This window comes from Stenella coeruleoalba (assembly GCF_951394435.1).
Source record: "Stenella coeruleoalba genome assembly, chromosome: 15".
NCBI classification, from domain to species: Eukaryota; Metazoa; Chordata; class Mammalia; order Artiodactyla; family Delphinidae; genus Stenella; species Stenella coeruleoalba.
In genome coordinates this window covers 32,256,161-32,274,125 of record NC_137161.1, presented here as the reverse complement: position 1 = coordinate 32,274,125, position 17,965 = coordinate 32,256,161, and the positions used below count along the sequence as shown (strand labels likewise).

The 17,965-nt window shown below is 43.5% G+C and overlaps 1 protein-coding gene across 1 annotated transcript; it reads left to right on the top strand.

Moving 5' to 3' along the window:
* Window positions 1-10,301: 10,301 nt before the first annotated feature.
* On the top strand, window positions 10,302-17,694 carry PROKR2 (prokineticin receptor 2; the record flags this gene model as incomplete). The annotated part of the gene is made up of 2 exons (XM_079944917.1): window positions 10,302-10,859; window positions 16,998-17,694. Exons 1-2 carry the CDS (start codon window positions 10,402-10,404, stop codon window positions 17,692-17,694), a joined length of 1,155 nt encoding a protein of 384 aa, XP_079801043.1. The 5' UTR covers window positions 10,302-10,401.
* Between the last annotated feature and the right edge of the window lie 271 nt (window positions 17,695-17,965).

Sequence of the window (17,965 nt, the reverse complement as noted above, 5' to 3'; positions counted from 1 at the left end):
CTGTTTGCTAGTATTTTCTTGAGGATTTTTGCATCTATATTCATCAGTGATATTGGTCTTAATTTTCTATTTTTGTAGTATCTTTGTCTGCTTTTGGTATCAGGGTGATGGTGGTCTCATAGAATGAATTTGGAAGTGTTCCTTCCTCTGCAATTTTTTGGAAGAGTTTGAGAACGATGGGTGTTAGCTCTTCTCTAAATGTTTGATAGACTTCACCTGTGAAGCCATCTGGTCCTGGACTTTTGTTTGTTGGAAGATTTTTAATCACAGTTTCAATTTCATGACTTGTGATTGGTCTGTTCATATTTTCTATTTCTTCCTGGTTCAGTCTTGGGAGCTTATACCTTTCTAAGAATTTGTCCATTTTTTCCAGGTTGTCCATTTTATTGGCATAGAGTTGCTTGTAGTAGTCTCTTAGGATGCTTTGTATTTCTGCGGTGTCTGTTGTAACTTCTCCTTTTTCTTTTCTAATTTTATTGATTTGAGTCCTCTCCCTCTTTTTCTTGATGAGTCTGGCTAATGGTTTATCAAATTTTGTTTATCTTTTCAAAGAACCAGCTTTTAGTTTTATTGATCTTTGCTATTGTTTTCTTTGTTTCTATTTCATTTATTTCTGCTCTGATCTTTATGATTTCTTTCCTTCTGCTAATTTTGGGTTTTGTTTGTTCTTCTTTCTCTAGTTCCTTTAGGTGTAAGTTTAGATTGTTTATTTGAGATTCTTCTTGTTTCTTGAGGTAGGCTTGTATAGCTATAAACTTCCCTCTTAGAACTGCTTTTGCTGCATCCCATAGGTTTTGGATCATCGTGTTTTCATTGTTATTTGTCTCTAGGTATTTTTTGATTTCCTCTTTGAGTTCTTCAGTGATCTCTTGGTTATTTAGTAACGTATTGTTTAGCCTCCATGTGTTTGTGTTTTTTACGTTTTTTTCCCTGTACTTCATTTCTAATCTCATAGCCTTGTGGTCAGAAAAGATGCTTGATATTATTTCAATTTTTTTAAATTTACTGTGGCTTGATTTGTGACCCAAGATGTTATCTATCCTGTAGAATATTCCACGTGCACTTGAGAAGAAAATTTAATCTGCTGTTTTTGAATGGAATGTCCTATAAATATCAATTAAGTCCATCTTGTTTAATGTATCATTTAAAGCTTGTGTTTCCTTATTTATTTTCATTTTGGTTGATCTGTCCATTGGTGTAAGTAAGTTGTTAAAGTCTCCCACTATTTTTGTGTTACTGTTGATTTCTTCTTTTATAGCTGTTAGCAGTTGCCTTATGTATTGAGGTGCCACTCTGTTGGGTGCATATATATTAGTAATTGTTATATCTTCTTCTAGGTTTGATCCCTTGATCATTAGGTAGTGTCCTTCCTTCTCTCTTGTAACATTCTTTATTTTAAAGTCTATTTTATCTGATATGAGTATTGTTACTCTAGCTTCCTTTTGATTTCCATTTGCATTGAATATCTTTTTCCATCCCCTCACTTTCAGTCTGTATGTGTCCCTAGGTCTGAAGTGGGTGTCTTATAGACAGCATATAGATGGGTCTTGTTTTTGTATCCATTCAGCAAGCCTGTGTCTTTTGGTTGGAGCATTTAATCCATTCACGTTTGAGGTAATTATTGATATGTACGTTCCTATGACCATTTTCTTAATTGTTTTGGGTTTGTTTTTGTAGGTCTTTTTCTTCTTTCATGTCTCCCACTTAGAGAAGTTCCTTTAGCATTTGTTGTAGAGCTGGTTTGGTGGTGCTCAATTCTCTTAGCTTTTGCTTGTCTGTAAAACTTTTGATTTTTCCATCGAATCTGAATGAGATCCTTGCCGGGTAGAGTAATCTTGGTTGTAGGTTCTTCCCTTTCATCACCTGAAGTATATCATGCCACTCCCTTCTGGCTTGTAGAGTTTCTGCTAAGAAATCAGCTGTTAACCTTATGGGAGTTACCTTGTATGTTATTTTTCATTTTTCCCTTGCTGCTTTCAACAATTTTTCTTTGATTTAATTTTTGCCAATTTTATTACTATGTGTCTCAGTGTGTTTCTTCCTTGGGTTTATCCTGTATGGGACTCTCTGTACTTCCTGGACTTGGGTAGCTATTTCCTTTACTATGTTTGTTAGGGAAGTTTTTGACTATAATCTCTTCAAATATTTTCTCTAGCCCTTTCTCTCTCTCTTCTCCTTCTGGGACCCCTATAATGCGAATGTTGTTGCGTTTAATATTGTCCCAGAGGTCTCTTAGGCTGCCTTCATTTCTTTTCATTCTTTTTTCTTTATTCTGTTCCACAGCAGTGAATTCCACCATTCTGTCTTCCAGGTCACTTATCCATTCTTCTGCCTCAGTTATTCTGCTATTGATTCCTTCTAGTGTAGTTTTCATTTCAGTTATTGTATTGTTCATCTCTGTTTGTTTGTTCTTTAATTCTTCTACGTATTTGTTAAACATTTCTTGCATCTTCTCGATCTTTGCCTCCATTCTTTTTCCGAGGTCCTCGATCATCTTCACTATCATTATTCTGAATTCTTTTTCTGGAAGGTTGCCTATCTCCACTTCATTTAGTTGTTTTTCTAGGGTTTTATCTTGTTCCTTCATCTGGTCCATAGCCCTATGCCTTTGCATCTTGTCTATCTTTCTGTGAATGTGGTTTTTGTTCCACAGGCTGCAGGATTGTATTTCTTCTTGCTTCTGCTGCCTGCCCTCTGCTGGATGAGGCTATCTAAGAGGCTTGTGCAAGTTTCCTCTAGAAGTGTGTTGTTTTATTTCCAAATATTTTGAGGTTTTCCAGCTATCTTTCTGTTATTGATTTCTAGTTTAATTCTATTGAGGACTGAGAGTAGATTTTATATGATTTCTTTTTTTTTTAACTGGTTAATGTGTACAAGTTCATTGCCACTAGACCTGTCTTACAAGAAATTCTAAAGGAATTTCTTCAAGTTGAAACAAAAGGATGCTAACTAGCAATATGAAAACATATAAAACTCACTGGTAAAGGTAAATATAAAATCAAGTTCAGAATACCCTAATACTGTAATCGTGGTAAGTAAATCACTTTTATCTCAAGTATAAAAATTAAAAAACAATAGTAAAAGTAACCATAGCTACAATAACATGTTAATGAATGCTCAATATTAAAAGGTGTAAACTATGACATCAGTAGTAAAAAATATGGGGGGAGAAGTAAAATTGTAGACTTTTTGTATGCAGTTTAAGGTAAGCTGTTATCAGCTTTATCAGCTTTTTAAAAAAATATTACATCTAGAAGGTGTTTTATGTAAGCCTCATAGTAACCACAAAGAAAAAACCTATAGTGGTTACCCAAAAGATAAAGAAAAAGATAAAACATATTATTACCAAAAAAAAAAGAATCACAACAGAAGACAAGTAAGAAAGGAAAAAAGCAACTAAGGAACTAAAAAATAAATAGAAAACAATTAACAAAATGGCAATAGTAAGTCCTTACCTATCAATAATTACTTTAAATATAAAAGGACTAAATTCTCTAATTGAAAGACACAAGGTGGTTGAATGGATAAAAAAATAAGATCCAACAACATGCTATCTACAAGACACTCGCTTTAGCTTTAAGGACACACATAGCTTGAACGTGAATGATGGAAAAAGATATTCCATGCAAATTGAGTAACAGATAAAATGGACTTTCAGTCAAAATTGGTCACAAGAGAAAAAGAAATATACTAGATAGTGGTAAAGGGGTCAGTCAATTCATCAAGAATATACAACAATTGTAAATCCATATGCACCCAACATTAGAACACCTAAGTATTTTAAACAAATATTTACAGAACTGAGGAGAGAAATAGATAGCAATATAAAAATAGTAGGGAACATCAATGCCCCACTTTTCACATTGAACAGATCATCCAGACAGAAAATTAATAAATAACACACCTGAATAACACTATAGACCTAATGGATGTAAGAGACACATACAGAACATTCCATACAACAACAACAAAATACACATTTTTCTCAAGTGCACACAAAATATTCTCCAGGACATTCTATATTGGGTCACAAAGCAAGCTTTAACAAATTTAAGGAGATTGAAACCATATTTAGTGTCTATTCCAACTGCAATGATATGAAACCAGAAATCAGTAACAGGAAAAAACTGCAAATTTCACAATTATGTGGAAACTAAACAACACACTCCTGAATAACCAATGAGTCAAAGAAGTAATCAAAAAGAAAATCAGAAAATACTTTGAGACAAACAAAAATGAAAATACTGCATACCAAAACTTACGGGATGTATCAAAAGCAGTCCTAAGATGGAAGTTTATAGCAATAAATTTGTACATTAAGAAAAGAGAAAGATCTCAAATAAACAACCTAAATTTACACCTCGAGGAATTAGAAAAAGAAAAACGAAGAAACCCAACATTAGCAGAAGGAAGAAAATAAAAAAAAAGATTAGAGGAGAAATAAATAAAATAAAGATTAGAAAGACAGAAAAAAAATCAATAAAACTGAGTTGGTTTTTTGAAAAGATAAAGAAAATTGACAAAACTTTAACTAGACTAACCAAGGAAAATAAGAGAGGACTCAAAAAACAAAAGTGTAGATGACAGAAGAGATATTACAACTGGTACCACAGAAATACAAAGAATCCTAAGGTTACTATGACAACAAATTTGATAACCTAGAAGGAACAGATAAATTCATAGAAACATACATACAACCTACCAAGACTGAATCATTAAGAAATAGACAACAATAGAACAATAGAACAGATCAATGATGACTAAGAAGATTGAAGCCATAATCAAAAGACTCTCACCAAAGAAAACCCCAGGACAGGATGCTTTCACTGGTGAATTCTACCACAAATTTAAAGAAGAACTTTTTTTTTTTTTTTTTTCGGTACGCAGGCCTCTCACTGTTGTGGCCTCTCCCGTTGCGGAGCACAGGCTCTGGACGCGCAGGTCCAGCGGCCATGGCTCACAGGCCCAGCCGCTCCACAGCATGTGGGATCTTCCCAGACCAGGGCACAAGCCCATGTCCCCTGTATCGGCAGGCGGACTCTCAACCACTGCACCACCAGGGAAGCCCTAAAAAAGAACTTTAAAAAAAAAATTCCTAAAATTCATATGGAACCGCAAAAGACCTGGAATAGCCAAAGAAATCCTGAAAAAGAAGAACAAAGCTGGAGTCATCACACATTCTGGTTTCAAACTAAACTACAAAGCTATAATAATCAAAACAGTATGGTGCTAGCATAAAAACAGACACACAGTCTAATGGAATAGAATGCAGAGCCCATAAATAAACCCATACAAATACACTTAACTAATATTTGACAATAGAGCCAAGAATACCCAGTGGGGAAAAGATAGTCATTTCAATAAATGGTATTGGAAAAACTGGATATTTACATGCAAAAGAATGAAATTGGCTCTCTCTCTCTCTCTCTCTCTCTCTCTCTCTCTCTCTCTCTCTCTATATATATATATATATATATATATATCACTTACAAAAATTAACTTGAAATGGATTAAAGACTTAAATGTAAGGCCTGAAATTCAAACTCCTAGAGGAAAACACCATGACATTGGTCTCTGTGACCATTTTTTAGGTATTACACTAAAAGCACACTCAATAAAAACAAAAATAAACAAGCAGGACTACCTCAAATTAAAAAGCTTCTGCACAGCAATAGAAACAGTCAACAGAATGAAGAGGCAGCCTATGGGATAGGAGAGAATATTTGCAAACCAGCTAATAGATAAGGGGTTAATATCCAAAATGTATAAGGAATTCATACAACTCAATAGCAATAATAATAATAATCTGATTTTTAAATGGACAGAGGGCATTTTTTCAAAGAAAACATACAAATGGCTAACAAGTACATGAAAAGATGCTCAATATCACTAATCATCAGGGAAATGAAAATCAAAATCACAATGAGTTATTACCTCACACCTGTTAGAATGGCTATTATCAAAAAGACAAAGGATAACAAGTGTTGGCAAGGTTGTAGAGAACCCTGTACACTGTCGGTTGGAATGTAAATTGGTGCAGCCACTATGGAAAAAGGTGTGAAAGTTCCTCAAAAAATTAAAAGTAGAACTCCATATGATCCAGCAATCCCACTTCTGGGTATATATCAGAAGGAAACAAAACCACTATCTTGAAGAGATAACTGCACCCCTGTGTTCATGGCAGCATTATTCACAATAGCCTAAACATGGAAACAACCTAAGTGTCCATGGATGGATGAACAGATGAGATATACATATAATGGAATATTGTAGAATGGTGGTTGCCAGGGGCTGGAGAGGTAATGGGGAGATGTTGGTTGAAACTTGCACTTAAAAGATGAATAAGTTCTGGATATCTAATGTACAGCATGATGATTACAGTTAACAATACTGTATTATATACTTGAAAGTTGATGAGAGAGTAAATCTTAAATGGTCTCACCATCAAAAAAAAAAATTATGTGAGGTGATGGATGTGTTAACTAACCTTATTGTGGTAATCATTTCACAATGTATACATGTATCAAATCTTCACGTTGTATATCTTAAACTTACACAATGTTATATGTTAATTATATCCAATACATCTGGAAAAAAAAAACTTAAAGAGGAGAAGGAGGGGGGGGTTAGTTCTACATAAGGTGAAAGGCAGAAGAATCACATAATGTCACCACCCAAAGGGTTTCTTAATCATCTATTCAGGTATTTTAAGTTGGCATCCCAGTGGACTATATTCATTCTGAGATAAGTTCTCTTTGGCCAACACAGGGTTTTTGTTTTGTTTTAACTAACCCAACTTTATTTATAAAGTTCTGAAATCCCAGACTCTCTGGAAAGATGGGAAGAGCTGACAAAGCAGAGTCCATATTCCAAGCTGTCAATAATCATTGGCTGAGATTTAACAGCAGGGAATCCCTTTAGACCTTCAGTCTCCTGCCACAGTTTCCAGTTCCAATTCTGTAAAGCCAGAGCTTCCCTCTGTGCTTTGCAGCTACCAGTCATCAGAATTCGCAGGTCCTGAGAGTTTAATCCCCTTGCTCAATGTGTAAGGAAACCAAGGACCAGAGAGGCAATAGAAATTGCCTAAAATCAGAGCCTGTTGTAAACAAAGTGGAGGGCTCGGGCGTTCCCCTAAAGACAGGAGGAGGCCCAGCTGGGATGGTCTTTGAATGACCAAGGACTTTGGCAGTTGTGGACATCTCAGGTTTTAGTGAGGACTTCGGGATCGGAGCTTTGAGCAGGGTAAGCTGCCCCCGGTCCCCAGCTTCCTCCCGGGGGTCTCCTCCCCCACAATCCTAAAGTCCCATTCTGCACTCGCCGGAGTATCCCCAGCACCAGCTCCCGGAACGATGGAATGCACCCTGGGCTCCTCCAGAAGGAGTCACTGTGTAGCAGGAGCGGACGCTGTCACTGGACTCCCTGGAAGACAGGATCCTCGGATCCTCGGCTCCTTCACTGGCGACCCCCTTGGGGCGCCACCTAGGGGTGCAGAGGGCCTCCCGGGTTCTTCGGAATCGCATTATCTAGAAGGCCAAATGTAAATTAGCTAGCTAGTGGGAAGCAGCTGCATAGCACGGGGAGGTCAGCTCGGTGCTTTGTGACCACCTACAGGGTGGGGTAGGGAGGGTGGGAGGGAGACGCAAGAGGGAGGGGATATGGGCATGTATGTATATGTATAGCTGATTCACTTTGTTATAAAGCAGAAACTAACACACCATTATAAAGCAATTATACTCCAATAAAGATGTTTAAAAAAAATAAAAGGCTACTGCGTTCCATTCACACGGGGGTACGGAGGGCTCAGAAACTCTCTAGAGGGACCCACCCGCGCCAAGGAGGCTAGAGCTCCATGCGTCCGGCGCCCGGGGAGCACCAGTTGCAGGAGCCGAGTGCCCACCCTTCGCCTCCGCGCAGAGACAGGCGGGGACCCCGGGGCGGAGCCGAGCGCGGGGCGGGAGCACTCGGCCGCGCCCCAGAAGCCGGGAAGAGCTTCGCGGGCGGAGCGCCAACTCTAGCGGAAACCCGGAGACCGCGACTCGCCTGGGAAGCGCGCTGAGCCAGGAAGAAAGAGGAACACCTCCTGCGCAGTGCAAGTGCGGGTCCCCGAGACCGCCAGGTGGACAGGGAAGCGCGGAAGCCCGTAGGTGCAGAGCTCCGCGCAGTCCCGGGGTTCCAGTGGCCGGGTGGGGGGCGTCGCCCGGGCTGAGGGGTCCGATGCCCACTTCTTTCTCTGGGGTCTTCGGGACGCTTTGCCTGCTGCCGCCCTAGGGATGCGCCCTGGCTGGCTCGCACTAGAGGTGTGGATGCCCTCAGATGACCAGGCCGGGGACCGTAGGCTGGGACTGGGCAGTGAGGCCGCAGACCGAGGGAGCCAGTGGGTGGGCGGGCGCCAAACTGCAGGGGAGGGCGTGGACGGGAGACACCCTCGGGAAGGTGAGCGGGAAAGGGGAGGAATTTTCTCTGGGAAAATTCCCGTTCACCGTCTCCTCCCTCCACCCCCAGTTTTCTTCCCGCCCGGAGATCCCACAGGCTTTGCTTCTCGAGCTTAAATTTCCGACGATTTCCGCCCCTGCTGGGGCAGCGCCTCCGGGAGCCGCGCGGCCGTGCCGGGTGGTTAATAAGGGAGAGGAAGGACAGGGATCTTGGAGCGGGCTGGTCAAGGGCAGCGAGTGCATCCAGCGGTAACGGGGAGGGGACCTGCTCTAGCCCGGGCGCCCGCTGTCTCCTCGCGGGTCCCGGGACCTAAGAGCAGCCGAACGTAGAAGCCGAGAGGGCGCAACTCCCGCTTCTCCGTCTCAGGCTGTGCAGTGTCTGTGGGGGTTGGGGTGTCGCGTGAGACGGAGAGGCGACCCAAAAAGAGGACGCCCCCAGCTGCGGTTTTGAGCCTCCCCTCGGGTATATAGTAGGCAGGCGCGCCGCAGGTTGGAGTGTCCCCGCCACCCTGCGACTGCTGTCCCTTCCGGGAGAAGTTCCTGTCCTTCGTTCTCCCTCTCTTCTCAGAGGGCTGGGCCAAACCTACTGTCCAGTTTGGTCCACTTCTTGCTTCCAGCATCCCACAGCCCCCACACTTGGAGTCCTTTCCAGGTGTGCTAAGAGGTGGGGGAAGGTGGTTCATGGCTGGATGGCCGGGAACCCCATTCCGCAGGTGCTGGATCTGGGTTCTTTTTCCAGTCGGTCAGACACAGCGAACCCAATAGTGCCCCATCTCCTGAGGGCTCAGTACTTCAGAGACTTTATTTCCTCCCCCGCAGGCATCTGGAGGCACCAAGAATGTAGAGAACTTAGGCCATAAGAGACAGGTCAGCCCTCAGGCCCTCCTGGGTCCTCACTGACACTTCCCCCACGCCCCTTGGGTGGCTGTTTTCAGTTAAGCGAGGTCTTGGAGCAGCCACCACTTTCAGAGGACACAGACTTTGGTGACAAGATGTGGTACCTCCCAATCAAGGCTGATTCTGGAAGGGGAGCTAGGGGCCTGGTGAAGGGACAGCTCAAAAGAGTGGAGACAGGGAAGGGGAGCAGACAGAGGACTTCTTTCTAGAGCGGCCCAGTAGCGCAGCAGAATTACCTCTCACCCACAGGCCCCTCCACCTGCAGAGTCCTGGTCAGGATCCTCATTCATTCCTTCAGCAGATTCCTATCCAGCCCCTACTCTGTGCCAGGCCCTGGGCTAGGCAACAGGAATTTGGTTTACAGGAAAACTGGGATTCAGAGAGCATAAATCACTGGCCCAAGTTGACTCAGCCTGTCCGTGTGAAAATTGTGACTTCCAAGTCTGTGGACTGGCCAGGACAGAGGGAGCAGTCCCTGCTTTGGGGGAAGGACCCTGCTGTATCACCATCCTCTGGCTTCATTGTCCCTGGCCAACAGCTGGCACAATGTTGTGACTGCCATAGAGTCCTGGGTCAGCTGCCTGAGCAGCTGGGAAAAACTTACAGAAGACCCCTGTGGGGGCTGCTGGGGGGAGGGGGACTGGGCAGTCAAACTGGTCCTGGTCCCTGGACAAAGGGCAAAGATACACATTCTTCTTGGGTGTCTCTGGGGAGTCCAATCCATCCCATGCCCAGTCCCTCTCGATAGCCAAACAGCCAATAGAGGGTTTCCCAATTTCCGGAACTCATGTGTCCTCCCCTCTGTGCCGCGGGTAGTTCTGTCTGTGGGTTAGACACTGTGTCTGGTTGGCCTATACCTGGGAGAACTCTGGGAGGATGCTACCAGGTGTTCTCCTATATTTTATCAACTGGTTGTGTCTCCTTCCAGGATCCATGATGGCGTCTTGACTCCCCACAGATGTGGGCAGGGTGCTAAGATCTCTGACCTCATGAAAGCAGAGGGTCTGGACCCCCAGCTCAGAGTACGCAGACCGCAGAGACTCCTGCATACCACTCACTGGCAAGCTTCACCATGGCAGCCCAGAATGGAAACACTAGTTTTGCAGCTAACTTCAGTATACCCCAAGACCATGCCTCCTCCCTCCCCTTCAACTTCAGTTATGGTGATTACGACCTCCCTCTAGATGAGGATGAGGATATGACCAAGACTCACACCTTCTTTGCAGCCAAGATCATTATCGGGGTGGCACTTGTGGGCATCATGCTGATTTGTGGCATTGGCAATTTTGTCTTTATCACTGCCCTTGCCCGCTATAAGAAGCTGCGCAACCTCACCAACCTGCTCATTGCTAACCTGGCCATCTCCGACTTCCTGGTGGCCATTGTCTGCTGCCCCTTCGAGATGGACTACTATGTGGTGCGCCAGCTCTCCTGGAAGCACGGCCATGTGCTCTGTGCCTCTGTCAACTACCTGCGTACCGTCTCACTCTATGTCTCCACCAATGCCCTGCTGGCCATCGCTATCGACAGGTGAGGATGTTGGGTAGGGGTAAACAGGGAGGTGGCCCAGGTTGCCTCTTTCCTCACTTCAGCTCTAAACGTTGGCATTACTCCAGATTCAAATGCGTGCCCATCTATCGAGGCAAAAGGAGACTTGGTTTCTCCAGTTGTGGCTCATGTTCTCCCAAATGTGGACAAGAGTGAGGCTCCTGAGCCTCCCAGCTCTGGGCCATGCCCCCATACACCACATCTGCTTCAGATACAGGCATGTCATATAACCATGAACCTCACCAAACACAAAAGCAAAAGCAGCATTTTAGGCAGGTTACTACTTAGAAGCCACATTAACTAGGTTAGCCAAGGCAGCTTCAAGTCAAGATAGCATGTGCAAAGTTTTTCCTGTAACCACTACCTAAAGATATAGAACATTTCCATCCCTAGAAAGTTTCCTTGTGCTCCTTACCAGTCATTCCTCCCATCCCAGGCAACCACTGATCTGATTTCTAGCGTCATAGTTTAGTTTTGCCTATTTTTTAACTTCGTAAAAATGGAATCATACAGTATGTACTCTTGTTTTTGGTGACTTTGTGGCAGAGCTGATTTTAAAATAAGATTACAGGGTTCAGTTGCAAAAAAGAGGGAAGGACATTCTTGCCTTTCTTTTTTGCATACATCCATGTGCTTATTTGCATATATTTGCATGAGATGTTCTGTAAGTCCTTGATCTATTGTAAATTTATAAAGTAAAATTTCTAATAGCAGCTTCAGACAAATCTGATACATGTTTTATTTATGTAAATAGCTGTAGGCCAGCACTGGACTACCAGTGGCTCTGCTTGAGGGGGGCAATTTGTGTCACATCTTCTTGGTCCACCATTGTGAGTTATGCTCATTTTGATGATGTGTTTTTAATCATCTTTTTCCCTTTTATCTCCTTTCAACTCCAGTTTTTCCCTTATTCTCAGTGCTATTTAGGTCTGTGGTCCTTTTTAATCAACCCGGTGATTATTTTTCATTTATGATAATATAATACACATACAGGTATAAGAGGCATCTTCCTATTTATAACTTAATTCCTGCAAGAAAAAACAATTTTGTTATCACAACTTTGAGGCTCGTAAGCTCTGAACCCAGTGTTTATGAAACTTACCTATTAACCAAACGCACAAAATTCCCCAGGGGAAATGATACAAAGTATGTTTGGTACAATGGTACAAAGTCAGATTCCTGGGCCCCTACTGAATGGGAATCCCCTGAGCTAGGACCTAGGCATCTGCATTTTACCCAACCCTGAATGATTCTGATGTTTACTCAAGTGAGTTACCACTGTTCTCATCACCTTTGTTCCATTGAAACCTTTGTCTTCCTAATGTAGTTGTGGGGTTTTTCTTTCTTTCTCTTTCTTTCTTTCTTTCCTTCTTCCTTCCTTCCTTTCTTTTTTCTTTCTTTCTTTCTTTCTTTCTTTCTTTCTTTCTTTCTTTTCTTTCTTTCTTTCTTTCTTGTTTCTTCTTTCTTTTGTAACATGGGAGATTCTCAGGAAGCAACCATTCTGTTACAATACAGAGTGGTTCATTTTCCACCCCAAACCAGCTCTGCCTCAGTCAGCTTCCAGCTCTGTCAGCCATTCCACCATCTCCCAGTCACCCAAGCAGGAGATACTACCATCATTCTTTTCCTTTCTCCCTGTTCTACTGCCACCCACACACCCCTACACCAGGTGCAGCCCTACCCCAGGTCCTGGCAATAGTCCCTCCAGCTTCATCTCTTGGCAAGTCATGGCTGGACCATCATAATGCTCCTCTAACTTGTCTCTTCACCCCTTCAGGAGCCCCTGACTGTCCCTTGGAATCTATACTCATCCATATTAAGCATCAGAATATCACCACTGAAGAGTCTTTCTAATATATCTCATTCCTTACAAAACCTCCAAAAGTTTCGATGCCTATAGAATACATGCCAAATCCTGAGTCTAGCACCCCAGAGTCTTTGTAATCTGATGCCAATCTGTCTTTTAATCTCATGCTGTGTCTGGGGACACAGACGGTCTTTTCCAAAGGACATTGTGTTTTAAGCATAATAACCACTCCTATCTTCATGTTTCCATAGTGCTTAGTGCAGAGCCTCAAACCTGTGCCTTAGTGTGGTTTACCCCTAAAATAGACCCTGAGACAAGGATTCATGTGCAGGTAGCCCTCAGTAAGCACCTATAGGAAGATAGGAAATGAGGCAGTCAAGGGAAGGCAGTCAATACAAGCTGTGTTATTCAACAAGTTTCCACTGTGCACAGCTGATGCTTATTCCTGCAACAGAACTCTTGGAGCTGGTGTAGATCACACCTCAGAGTTCTCCCAGGAGTGAGAGGGTGGGAGGGAACTAGGATATTTATACACCAACCCTCATAAGTCATTTGTGAGGGCCACTCTGGAAATTCTGTGCAAGTTACCAAGAGGAATCTGGAAGCCACAGAAGGCCTTCCAACAAAGAAATGCAGGTTTTAGCAGGTGGCAGTGGACAGGCATACAGTGAAGTGATAAAAGCAAAGGGATAATAGAGGGGCACCAACAGCATCTGCTACAACCTGGTAGATCTACAGGTTGCTGGGTTCTACTTTGTGCCCAACCTATACGTATGGAAACATAAAGTAGTAGAAGACACAGTCTTTGACCTCAGGGAGCTTTTCTTCCACACAAAAACTAGAATAATCTAGTGATAAGTGAAGAGTAACTCAGAGAAAGACAGATGATTATGTTAGTGATGCAGTCTGGGAACGCTTCATGAGGAAGGCATTGCAATTCAAGTGTGCTATTCTGACCACCTCCTATTCACCCCGTTGATGAATGCAGGACTCTCCAGCACCAATAGTAGTAGATAACTGAACCCACAACACCTCAAACTAGAACAATGAGGGTGAAAGCACTTGGCTGGTCTCATATACTGCCAGCCCAGGGGAGGAGGACACTGCACACCAGGCAGGGTCACGTGGGAGCTGTGCTTGGGAATAGAATGAACCACCAGGGGATGTGAGCAGCAGGGTCTATAGTGACAAGAGGCTGAGGTGACCCTTGGCTCCCATGGGAGGATGTGATTGACTTGTTTGGATGATTTTGCCAACTGGCAGGGAGGTGAAACCCATTAGGTTGAGGATTGGGGGTGCAGCTATTCCCACTGATAGAGGAACTAGCAGGACAAGAGCGTTTCTCACTGGGTGGAGGGATATATCTGGTGAAGACAGAGGAACTCACAGCTAGGCTTTTGGGGCCCTGTAGATGTCAAAGCAGCATATGGAATTTCAGCCCTTACAATCCAGGACCCTAATAAATAAATAGCACCCCTCTTTCTCACTCAGTTTCAAACCAACTGAAAAATAAGGCAAAATGATAAGAAAGATGAATGATGTCCAAACTCTCACTTTTGCTGAGATGACACTAATTAAATAATGGGCTTGTATCTGTAGGCATGGGGACCACAGCTTACTCAGAATTAGATAAACCTGCAAACCCTGACACAGGTAGCAGCAGAAGAGCAAGGTTCATGTGCAGAGGGCCTAGAAGGGATGATATTTGAAGTCATAGAGAACCCAGAAAAAGAGTGTTGACCTCAAGAAACACACATCCAAGCAGATAGATGGCAACAAAGACTTTGCAGATATCCCTCTTGCCAATGAATGAGTCATGCGAAAAGATGGGTTTAAACAAAGTATTATAGCTTCCACCATGCTTTATGTACATTTACCTTCTCAAATAGAATCTTTCAAAAAGCCTACAAGATTGTCTGTAAAGTTATTTTTATCTCCCTTTCACAGATGAAGAAACTAAGTCCCAGGAGCATAAGTAATTTATTCAAGAATTTAGGTGCACAGCTGAAATCCAGGGCTTCTGAATAATGCCTAGGCCAATGTTCTTTATTTTATTATTTAGCTGATGACAACTCTGAATTTTGGAGCATCCTATAGGATAAGGAATTAGAATTTAGGAGTTGACAACAGATTAAGCAGGGCTGTGGAAGTTCTCTTTGACATTGGTTACTGAGATACTTTTCATGCAAGAACCAGACTGAGAGAGTTATTAAGTCTTGAATTAGTTCTGCATTATCTAAGGACTTTGGACTCAGTATGATAGGCAGAATAATGACACCCCCAAAATATCCACATCCTAATCCCCAGAATACGTTATGCCTAAGGGGAATTAAGATAGCAGATGGAATTAAGGTTGCTAATTAGCTGATCATAAAATAAGGACATGAGACTGGATTATCCAGGTGGGCCCAGTGGTCCTTAGATGTGCAAGAAGGAGGCAGAAAAGTCAGTGTCAGTGATGTGTTGTGGGAAGGGCTTGACTGGTTACTGGTGGCTTTGAACATGAAAGGGGGCCCTAAACCAAGGAATGCAGGCAGCCCTAGACAAGAAACAAATGAGATTTTCCCCTCAGAGCCTCCAGAAAGGAACACAGTCCTACCAACAACTTGATTTTAGCCCAGTGAGACACATGTCAGACTTCTGACCTCCAAAACTGTAAGATAATTAATTTGTGTTGTTTAAGCCACTGAGTTTGTGGTAATTTGTTACAGCAGCAACAGGAAGCTGATACACTCAGTATCACAGAGAGACAGTGATTGTGAGATGTCCCTGCCCCAGTGAAAGATTGGCTAGCCCATTTGTCCCAATCTCCAGCCCTGTGAGCCTTGCGCTACCCAGGCAAGTCACGCAGGTTAACTTGGAAAAGCTGGGTCCCATGGATGGGTGAAGAACTCCAGTAAGCACTGCTTATTAATATATACAGCTAGGGTGTAGCCACTGGTTGGGATGGGATGCAACTTTATCTCATGTCTTCAGAAAGCTGCAAGCTGGGGAGAGCCAGGCTGCCATGAGATCTCCTAATTGAAGTCTATAGAGTCAGAGCTGCCAGTGGGCAAGGGGAAGGCAAGAGCCAATAAAACAATCTTATGACAGACATATTGTCAGGGACAGACAGAAATAACATGGCAGAAGGCCTTCTTGGTCAAGTCAGAAACTTGGAAAGGTGACCAAAGGGTCTTGTTACAATAGAAGGGTAAATTGGATAGAATTTCTATGGGTGGCTTCCTGCTCTTGGTCATAACCTGACTCAAGCTCCAGGTAAGGGGTACATATTCATTTCCAAGGTTGTATTGTTTCTTCCCTACCCTTCATGCCTCTTTTCTTCCTCCACCTTCCTCCACCACCTCTTCCTCCACCTTCCTCCACCACTTCTCCCTCTCACTCCATAAAATGCACAGGAATGATTCCAGGGCACTAAATTACCTAAATAGGTGTTGTTAGGTTTTTCTGGAAAGAAGGTATTCAACCTACACAAATGAGCTCATTTCCCACAAAGGGCTCCAACCTCTTTCCCAGGCAGCGTTGCTCATTGGAAAGAGCAGGATAAAAGTTTTATGCTGTGTGCTGCTTTATGGTGTCAAGGCAACTTTACACACCTTCTCATCTGAGCTTGAGACAGCCCAGGGAGTTGGGTGTAAAAGTTTTGTATCAGGAGCCTGGATTCTGTTCCCTGCACCAAGTGAGCTTGGGCAAGTCATTTACACCTCACTAGATTCCTCAGATTCTACCCTTAGTCCACTCCTGCTCTGTAATGCAGGATGACACCTGAGGGGAGGAGAGAAAAATTCCTAGTCCACAGCTCTTCTTTCACCTCTACACTAGAAGATATTTGGATTGAAGGGTTTTGAAAGAATTATGTTCTTAGGCAGAATGGCAAGCTGGAAAGCCAAGGTGGTATCAATAGGGCTTATAATCATGATAGGCCACATGTACATGCCACACCTAGTACATGCCAAGCATTTCACAAACATTATAATATTTAATATTCACAGCAGCCCTGCAAGGTAGGTGTCATTTTATTTCATGTTGCACCTGAGGAAATGAATCTCAGAGAGACTGAGTGATTCACTCCAGCCAAGATTTATTCTGTCTGTTTGACCCAAATCCTGTGCTGTTTACACTAAATCACTCCTCTCCTCCAAATGCCAAATGATGTTGCTAAAATAAGAAGAAGCACGTTGATGCTGGAAAATTAGGTACGTGGGGAGTCATTGTGCCATTTTGTCTGCTACTGTGGGTGTTTGGGTTAGTTAAAAACCAATAATGATTACAAGCACACATCATTATTACTGATAGCTTCCCTCCCCCACCAGATATCTCGCTATCGTTCACCCCTTGAAACCACGGATGAATTATCAAACAGCCTCCTTCCTGATCGCTTTGGTCTGGATCGTATCCATTCTCATCGCCATCCCATCAGCCTACTTCACAACGGAAACCGTCCTCTTTATTGTCAAACGCCAGGAAAAGATCTTCTGCGGCCAGATCTGGCCAGTGGACCAGCAGCTCTACTATAAATCCTACTTCCTCTTCATCTTCGGCATCGAGTTCCTGGGCCCGGTGGTCACCATGACCCTGTGCTACGCCAGGATCTCCCGGGAGCTCTGGTTCAAGGCAGTCCCTGGTTTCCAGACGGAACAGATCCGGAAGCGGCTGCGGTGCCGCCGGAAGACGGTGCTGGTGCTCATGTGCATCCTCACGGCCTACGTGCTGTGCTGGGCGCCTTTCTACGGCTTCACCATCGTGCGCGACTTCTTCCCCACTGTATTCGTGAAGGAGAAGCACTACCTCACAGCCTTTTATGTCGTCGAGTGCATCGCCATGAGCAACAGCATGATCAACACCGTTTGCTTTGTGGCCGTCAAGAACAACACCATGAAGTACTTCAAGAAGATGCTGCTGCTCCACTGGCGGCCCTCCCATGGCGGGAGCAAGTCCAGCGCTGACCATGACCTCAAAACCAGCGGCCTGCTGGCCACGGAAGAGGTGGATTGTATCAGGCTGAAGTGACCCACTGGTGTTTCGTAATTGAAAACCCAAAAGCCAGTACTTAGAGCACAATTCACCAATAACCAAGTTCACAGACTGCTTGGGGAAAGGACAACTGTGTTCACACCTCACTGCTCTCAAGGAGCTGGATGCTTCTGGAGTCATAAAATGTGATGCAACTAGACACAAACCACAGCAGCTGACATTTACTGATAGCTGCTCAACACCTACTGTGTGCACAACCACACCAGCGAGATTAGATAAGGGCAACAGGAGCTGACATTTACTGATT